A 9513-nucleotide genomic window follows, 5' to 3' on the forward strand; every position below is an offset into this window, starting at 1 on the left:
ACTGGATCACATATCAGGTCCCTGCAAGACAGTCCCCAAATGCAAACGTCGAATTAAACTTGTTCATCTACTGACCTTCGTTAATTTCATACTTCCGTGATTCCGTTATGTTTTTAATATTACATATAAAGACTATACGGATAAAAAGTGTGTGTGTTTGGTCAGTTTTCATTATCAGTAGCTCATGTTCAGGTAATCCCATGGAGTTACGTGACATCATGCTTCAAAGTCGGGAAAAAATGAAGGGGATATTTGTTAATTGCCTCAGTGAAAACCTCTATCTACAGTTAGAAACATCTATACTTTACTTACAAAGGCTTTATCCAATACTATACTTGCTCATCTGTTGATTTTAATCTTATGTGTGGATTATTTGGTTATACACACATACATTCAGACACAAAGAAGAAAATGACACATCTTAACATTCTAGAGCACTCAGAATTTATTTATATATTATATATATATATTGTTAGTAACTAGTTATATACACAGCAGCACATTGGGAAAAAAATTAACAGCATTTATCAAAAACATTTACAGGGGGTTCATCTATTTAAAATATAATTTCACAAATTTATGTGTACAGAAAATATCTTTTGTGTTCTTGCTGTAATCACATTCTCTCATTGCCCTCTATATTTATGTCTTTTCTAAACAACTCCTACTTCAGCTAAAACAGTTCAACATAAAGTCCTGTTATGGAAAATATATTCCATCTTGTGGTTATCAATCATGAAACCACTGAAATGTTACCCTAACCTATGAAGTAGTGATACTGCAGTCCACCATCTAATCTCTGAAAAGCTTCATGTAAAGACAGCAGCTAGATTACTGTTAAACAGCCTTTAGGTCTGCTTACAGAACTGTGCAAGGTATGTGCAAAGATTTCATTTAGATTTGGCAAAGCAGGTCACAGGTCCATATAGGTCTCAGATAATGATGGATTTATCATTTAGTGTCAAAGCGAGTCAGATCCTGGAGAAAAAAAAAATGCTGAGCCCTTCTCTGCTGGTCTTCTTTAGTGGAAATATCTGTAGATAAAAAAAAAAGTCTTTTTTGCAATTGTTGGTTGCTGGCGACACCGCTCTATTTGTGGAAAGTGTCTAACATCTGACCTGCTTTAATGTTAATCTGTAGGATGTTCTGGACACGACCTGTTGACCTCAAACCATTCATCAATACACCTGGAGGAGCAGAAGATGAGATGATTTTCACGGACGACAGCAGGTATGTGTGTATGACTGTGTTAGTAAATGTTTCTCATACCCTTTGTGGTAGACACAGAGACAAGGCAGTCGAGCAATTGTGTCCCCCTGAATCATGTCTTCTAGACATATCGAACACTCGCCAGATTCCCGGGACAAAACATCATCTACAGAATGAGAAAACATCACAACATCACTATCAGCAGCATCAGAGAAGCTCAGAGCTGCAGGAGTCAGCTGATGGCACACTGGGGCGCTGTTATACAACAAAACAAATGAGCTTTAAAGTAAACAGTGGAGTTTGTCAGTGGATCTAACTGGACAGAAAGACAGTGTGTGATAGTTGTTCTTACCATTATAATGAAGTCTGGGTTTGGAGAAACACATGAGCAAATGATCTTCTATTTCATCAGAACAGACAAACTTTGAGCAGACGGGACAGTCAAATCCAGCTGAAACAAACAGAGACAAATCATGCATAACTTATATTTGTTACATGTATTTTTCCTGGATTTATTATGTAGGTCACTTGAGCAGTATTACACAGAATTTAGTTCCTGTGGCTATAAAAAGGCAATCTTGGATATATTGTAATCTCATCTGTGAGTTTATCTACTGTAATGTGCATTATTGGGTTATCACAATATGACCGATATATAATGCATAAAATTTGCAGCACGTGTTCATACGGCACATGGCTGAATTATTAAATTAATTCAAATAAAGTTCATTATGAAGCTTTTTTTTTTTTTTTTTTTTTTTTTGATTACACAAACTTCTGTAGACATTCAAAGCTCTGCACATACAGGAAGGAAATATTATGCATTTAACATTTTATCCAACAAGCTGAAAGAAATCACTGTAATGCACTGCATATTCTGTGCATTAAACACCCAATTTCTACAATGCAAAAATTATGCAACAATACAATACTAAGCATTAAAGGATTAGTTCACTTCCAGAACAAAAATGCACAGATAAAGTATTCACCCCTTGTCATCCAAGATGTTCATGTCTTTCTTCAGTAGTAAAGAACTTATGTTTTTTGAGGAAAACAATTCAAGATTTCTGTCCATGTAATAGACTTCTATGGTGGCCCCAAATTTGAACTTCCAAAATGCAGATTAAATGCAGCTTCAAAGGGCTCTAAACGATCCCAGCCGAGGAAAAAGCGTCTAATCTAGCGAAATGATTGGTTATTTATTTACTTTTGAATTACAATTTATTACAATTACATTCTCATCTCATTTTCTCCTCTAACTTCAAAATCGTCCTACATCGCTGCAGAAGTACCGACCCAGAATTTACAAAGATCAAGCACCCGTTACCAAAAAAAAAGGTAAAAACAGCGATGTAGGACAATTTTTAAGTTGGAGGAGAAAATGAGACGGGAGTTTTTAGACGTACCCTAACTGTCATGACCGGAAAAAAACAATTCACACAGAGGTAGACAAGATGAGTGTTTGAGGCTAGAAAAGTATATAAATTATATATTTTTTAAGAAAATAACAGATTTTGCTAGATAAGACCCTTATTTCTCAGCTGGGATTGTTTTAGCCCTTTGAAGATGCATTTAAACTGCATTTTAGAAGTTCAAATTTGGGGGCACCATAGAAGTCCATTGCACGGAGAGAAATCCTGAAACGTTTTCCTCAAAAAACAACTGCTTTACAACTGAAGAAAAAAAGACATGAACATCTTGGATGACAAGGGGGTGAGTACATTATCTGTAACTTTCTGTTCTGGAAGTTAACTAATCCTTTAATCTGAAAGCATATTAACTATAATGCATTTCTTGTGTATGCACAGCAAAAACACCAAACAAAAACATGTTTATATTAAAATGAAGTACGTTTTGCACTGAGAATCACAGCGGAGTCTTACTAAATATTTTAGCTGTTTCCAGTTCTTTGCACAGTCACATTTAACAACAATGAACTTTATTTACAATTACTAATGAACTGACCCATCAACCACTAACTAGTTAAGCAGGGCAAATGTTATCAGTGAGAAAGAATATAAAAACTTTTAAGTGCTTCCTTGCACACACCTTTGTTTATCAGTGTCAGTCTATACTGACAAAACAGTAACAGGAAGTAAATAAAATAAAATAAAAGGTAGGTCAGCTGTGTATTGATGACGATGAACCTTGTGACACACGGCAGCATCTACAGACTGATTACAGACACAAACAGCTTTTACAAGTCAATCTATAAAACAGCGTTGTGTGCGTTTATGTGTTTGTAGCCCAGTGGAATTAAAGGAAACTTTATCAGACACTCCTCTGACAGATGGTTAAAAGTCAAGGTGAAACACGTGCTTGATTTACAACGATAAAGGTTGCTTAAGGATCACTGCTGTCCCAACAAAAACATTCACTAGTATATTTAATATGGCATATAAGTCAGTGCAAATCTGATTAGATAAAATTCTTTGTAATTGGTAATCTCTTATTTTCTACCCTAAGAATAAAGTAAAAAAAAAAAAAAAAAAAAACTGTATTCCCAAAAACATTTGGAAAATAATCATCAAGTTCAAAAAGGTTGAAGCGAATAACAAGAGTGTTCACTAGTGTTGTCACGATACCAAAATTTTGACTTCGAAATGATACCTGACTAAAATATCACGATACTACTACTGAACTAATACTACGAAAAAAAACATAGAACAACAGAATGGAGATCATAGGTATTTTATCTATTAAAACAAACAATTTCATCCCCCCTTAAGAAAAATTAAATAATAAAATAATAATAATCACATGCCACTGTGCCACTACACAGGATTATGGTGAACAACTACCGAGCCTACAGGTATGTAGAAATCTTTGCTATATTGGTAAGTTAGTTTAAAGGATAAAACCAAATCTTATTTTATGATATAGTAATTTTATTTCACAACAACAATTTATATAATCACTTTTTTGTTATTTCATTAATAAATAATTTATTAATAAATAGGCTATTTATTATTATTATTATTATTATTTATTTTATTTTATTTTTTTAAGAAATACTGTGTTGTGTGTTTAAAATTTTCTGCTAAATAAATTCAGGTAATTATTTTTCTGGTAAATATTCCTTAAACATTGTGTTAATAATATTTTTCTTATTAGTTGTAGTACTATCTCTACATTAAGTATTCATGTCTTTTTCTTATGATTGCTCTAAAATAAATTAATAAACTTTAGACTTTAAATTCCTGAAAAGAAATGTCCTTAAAACTCTTTGCAAATAACCTCCTAAATGTTAGGATCAGCCCCAACTTGTCCTAAATTTCTAAAAGAGGTCTAATAAATATATATTGCGATGTTTGCATTAACACTACATGTGTGTGTGTGTGTGTGTGTGTGTGTGTGTGTGTGTGTGTGTGTGTGTGTGTATATATATATATATATATATATATATATATATATATATATATATATATATATATAAATAAAGGTCCAATATTGGCAGCATTCATGATAAAATAACCATTTAAAATACATGTTCCATAAAAAATAAACAAAACAACCCCAAATGTTTAGTTTACATTATTATTACTCTGAGGTATTTTTAACTGAGTTGATCAGCAAGTCTTCAGCAAAAACTGCCACACAATCAGATAAACACCATATAGCCTCTTACATTCTTTTTAAGTGAAAACGCCACTATTTTTGATAATGTGTGCGTGAATGAATTTGGTAGTTTGCGCGAGTTTGTTGGGCTCTACATAATATCATTAAAACTCAACTGTTTAACTCTAGGGTAGTTGGAAAATGAGCCTATTTTCAAAAATAGTGGCATGTTCCTGTAAGAAATACTCAGACTTCTATTTATATAGCACTTAACAATACCATAAGAGCACGAACATAACGAACATAACATTAAAAACACTCACAAACACACAAATAAAACTAATCTCACAACAAGAGTCATTTTGTCTGTACATATCATTCACTTAATCAAAAGCCAAAGCATATATTCAGACTTAATGAAACACCAAAGCAAATAAAAAAGGAATTAGGCCAAAATTACAAGCGCTAAGGCATGAAAAGGAATTATAGACAGTGGAAACGCATTCCAAAAATATTCTTAAAAATATATTCGAGAATGTAATCATTGTTTAAAGAACCGCACTTAGGGGATATTCTTACTAGGGATGTCACAATATTCAATATAATATCGAATCGTTCGGTACGACATCCACGGTTCAATACGCGCTTGCGGTTTTTCAGTTTTGCATTTTGCATTAAATAACTTCCTTGGTTTATTTCTCTGCATTTGTTGTATGTGTGACTGCGATTTCACGTGCTGAAATGAGGAAACGCTTCCCCGCTTATATTTGAAAAAGCAACACACGCAGAGCGTCTTCCCTTCTAATGACATGCAGTGATAAGCCTTTCTAAACCTGCTGTCCAACAAAAGAGTTATAAACACAAAAGTTATAAAAAACATTATAAAAATACATATAACTTGTTTTTAATTCACAACATCAGTCGAGTGTTTGAAATAACCTCCTTATGTGATCTGATGTGGATTCTCATCACAGAATGAGGCAGACAATCAATTCTATACTCATATTCAATGTATGTCGATTAGCAATGGCTTATGAAAATACACAAGATGGCTTGAAGAACACAGATAAACCATATATTATTGCAGACGAGTGTTTATTGTCCTTACATTTCGTCATTCAAAACGTTTAATGTTATACCTTGTTTTTAATCAGTTACAGCAATAGTGATGCTTTTATCCATATTGCAGAAGCTGGAACAGAACGTAATCAGTGATACTTCTTTGACACATATGTGGATTTTCTGCACGAGGGTGCCCTCTGACGTCCAGTAGGAATGAAACCAATCTATTTTGCTTAAAAATCGAAAAAAAATAATACCTCTCTCAAAAGAAAATATTTTGTTAATTTGTTGCAAAAAACACCCTGAAGTGGCAAGATAGCAGAACCGAACCAAACCGAAAACCGAAACCGAAAACAGAAGTTAAAAACTGAGGTATGTATTGATTAATATTTCAACAACATTTACTAAAAAAAAAAAAGAAAATTTAATTTAATTTATTTTATTTAATTTTATTAAATAATTTTATTATTATTTTATTATTTAGGGAATAATTTTATACTAGGCTGCCAGTAGATTTTAAAGATAAAGCGTTTATGTTAATTGGTCAACACCAATAATGGTGAAAATGACCAAATATTGGCTGATACAATTCAGTTAATGCACATTCTGATGGGTGTTCTCTGCAACTCGGTATTATCCAAATGTTCATATTTCTAAAAACACTTTAAGCTCATCATGTGAGCTTAAATCAAATATTATTGATGAAGAACACTTATCTTACTGAACACACTGCATCTGGAGCAGCCACATGACACACACATGCCTCATGCACTTTAACCTTCACACTTCAAATTGACACAAATTGCAGAAGGTCCATTCAGTCTTTGCTATCCTAGCTATTTTATTTGACCGCCCAGTAGAAGAAAAAAAGTAGTGCATTACTCATTATTTTTATTTCTGTTTAATGCTGCAACAACAGAAAAATATTTTGAAGCTGCTTTTCTTTTTTAAATGACTTTATAGAAAAATAATAATTGCCAATTTATAAGCCAGACTGTCAAAAAGCTGGCAATCAAACTTGCTCAGTTATTTCAAACATGACTCATTAAAGAGGATGTCATCAGGAACTTTGGCTTGTAAATATCTCGCTAACAAATACAATAACTGTCAAATAAAAATATAAACGAATATGACTAAAAGAATTTTTTCCTTACGTGTTCACGTCTCTTCACGATCGACAAAATTACCCACTTCAATTCTTATCAATCTGACCTACTATTGAGGACGATTTATTTAGTACAACCTGTCATCATCGCTATAAGATCATATCTGGAACCAAACACAATGTTTATTGCCACTCAAAGGTCACAAAAATACAACATTGCAGTTTGACCTTTAAGTTTTCAGGCAATCTATCTGTAAAGACAAAACTTGCATGGAACAGACAATGAAGCATTCATTCATTATTGTTATGTCACCTATTTCGACCCACATAAACTGATCAGGAATGTTATAGAACAAGATTTTGCATTTAGTCTTATTCTTTAATGAGGAAGTCTCTGTGTTTATAGTTACTATAAAAAAAATCCACAACAAAACAAAAGTCAGTGTACAGTTCTGATCACAGGCTGTTCAGAACATGATGTACAGAAACACACACGTTTACCAATGATAAATCCATCAATGCATAAACCATAAAACAACATTCAATCATGTAGCAGGTGGACTTCTAAAAACATGCATTTAAAATCTAGGCCAATAAAACAAACTGTTATATATTTATGGACTTACTGACATTATTTAAACATCATATGGTCAAAAAGCTTCATTATAATATTATCACAAGTTCATATGTGCATTACAAGGTCATATAATAAGATAGGCTATATCATATAGGCATGCATTTGACTATGTAATGATATTGTATGATATCATCATATAAAAAGTTGTATAATCAAATAAGCCTAATAAGCTACATTATAATATATATCATTAAATTATTGTATGAGCTTCACCAGATGAAAGTGTGACTATGATAAGGTCATAAAATAAGTTAATTTATCACGAGGTCAACACGATTCATTTTAAGACAATACAGTTGAAGTCAAAAGTTTACATACACCTTGCAGAATCTGCAAAATGTTAATTATTTTACCAAAATAAGAGGGGTCATACAAAATGCATGTTATTTAGTACTGACCTGAATACAATGTGTCACATAAAAGACGTTTACATGTAGTCCATAAGAGAAAATAAGAGTTGAATTTATAAAAATCACCCTGTGCAATAGTTTAAATACATTTTAATGCTAATTAATAGTGCGTTGTTAGTGACAGTTGTTCAGGAAACTGCTCACGCTTCTTCAGAAAAGCCCTTCAGGCCCCCAAAAAAATAAAAAAATACAATAAAATAAAATAAAATAAAATATATATATATATATATATATATACACGTTTTGTATGTGAATGCAGGTCAGTCCTAAATAAAAAAATAACATGCATTTTGTATGACCCCTCTTCTTTTGGTAAAATTCATATTTTGCAGATTCTGCAAGGTGTACGTAAACTTATGACTTAAACTGTGTGTGTATATAGATATATAGATAGATAGATAGTCACATGCATCTTAATACATAATGTTATTAATTAGAAGGAGTTTGTTCAGTGTCTTACCGCCCAGCATGTGAGGTGTGAGGTGTGCAGGTAAGGACCCGATCAGCAGTGTTCTCTGCCCGTCTGTCTCATCTCTCCGGCCGCCGATCGGGATAACGCCGCTATGGGTGAACGAACGCGGTCTTTGTGGCGAATACTGGAACCGTTCACCGATCTGTCCCGTCGAACCACCCGCGTAAAAACGCAGAACCGCAGCTCTTCCGTCCGAGAAGTTCAGATCGGAACCGGAGTAAGATCGGACCCGAACTCCCGCAGACTGAATACTCTGTTTCGGACCCATATTATATAATACCACTATTTAAAAAACTTAAGAATCTCAAACTGGACAAAGATGCTCAAAAAAGCGAGAGAGAATCACAAGACCGATAAATGCAAAATATGCATTAAACACGCAAAAGCGCGAAGCCCGAGTTACTTTGCACACTTCCCACAATCAATGTGAGTAAATTCAGTGGAGCACACTGCAAACAAACTCAAACAGACGCCAAAGATCACGTGATGTGCTGATGGTAATTTAGGGGTTGGCAAAGCGTCTTATGGAGCATTAGCACCTCCTGCTGAACTGGAGTGTGACGCTTGCATTCAGTCATAAGTTGTACTATGCAACATTTTTCATCAAAACAATGTCCAACATTTCATGTGCTGTGATAAAGAACCACTGATCTATAATAGAGAACTGGATTGCTCATGACGTCATAGAAGTGAAGCCGCTGCGCCGCCATATCGCTATTCCCTAGTATTCGCAAACATTCTATTGAATGCATAGGAAATAATACGACTTCAATGAGAAAACATCATCTAACAAGTAAACGTTTTCATATCTGACGTCTCACTGTACATTCTCACAACGCAAACGTCCTAAGCATGTAAACGGTTATTGTTTAATGTCGGGAATTCCCTCTGCTTATTAAAAAGTTACGTTCATATACATTACAGTAGCGAACATCATATGAACATGATAAACATCGGACGTTCACCATGTTTACAAATGACAAAATGCTCATCCTGAAAACTTTTTTTAGATTTATGCTTTGTATACATATAATTAACCTTGTACAGTTTATGCTGTTTT

At 33.5% G+C, this 9513-nt stretch overlaps 1 protein-coding gene across 1 annotated transcript; it reads right to left on the minus strand.

Annotated features, from left to right (window-relative positions):
• Positions 1 to 438: 438 nt before the first annotated feature.
• On the minus strand, positions 439 to 8920 carry znrf2a (zinc and ring finger 2a). Its single transcript, XM_051136736.1, has 5 exons — positions 8442 to 8920; positions 1562 to 1660; positions 1270 to 1375; positions 1119 to 1187; positions 439 to 1034 (listed from the first exon to the last, which is right to left on the minus strand). The coding sequence occupies exons 1-4, from the start codon at positions 8719 to 8721 to the stop codon at positions 1130 to 1132; spliced, it is 543 nt and encodes a 180-aa protein (XP_050992693.1). The 5' UTR covers positions 8722 to 8920; the 3' UTR covers positions 439 to 1034; positions 1119 to 1129.
• Between the last annotated feature and the right edge of the window lie 593 nt (positions 8921 to 9513).

The sequence above is a fragment of the Labeo rohita genome, chromosome 19 (assembly GCF_022985175.1).
Source record: "Labeo rohita strain BAU-BD-2019 chromosome 19, IGBB_LRoh.1.0, whole genome shotgun sequence".
NCBI lineage: Eukaryota > Metazoa > Chordata > Actinopteri > Cypriniformes > Cyprinidae > Labeo > Labeo rohita.

Excerpts from the sequence above, each read along its gene's own strand:
- znrf2a (XM_051136736.1), bottom strand. The coding sequence starts at position 8,721 with ATGGGTCCGAAACAGAGTATTCAGTCTGCGGGAGTTCGGGTCCGATCT. Across the intron at positions 1,661-8,441 it reads CACACCTCACATGCTGGGCG|CTGGATTTGACTGTCCCGTC; the intron begins GTAAGACACTGA and ends TGTTTGTTTCAG. Across the intron at positions 1,376-1,561 it reads ACCCAGACTTCATTATAATG|ATGATGTTTTGTCCCGGGAA; the intron begins GTAAGAACAACT and ends CTCATTCTGTAG.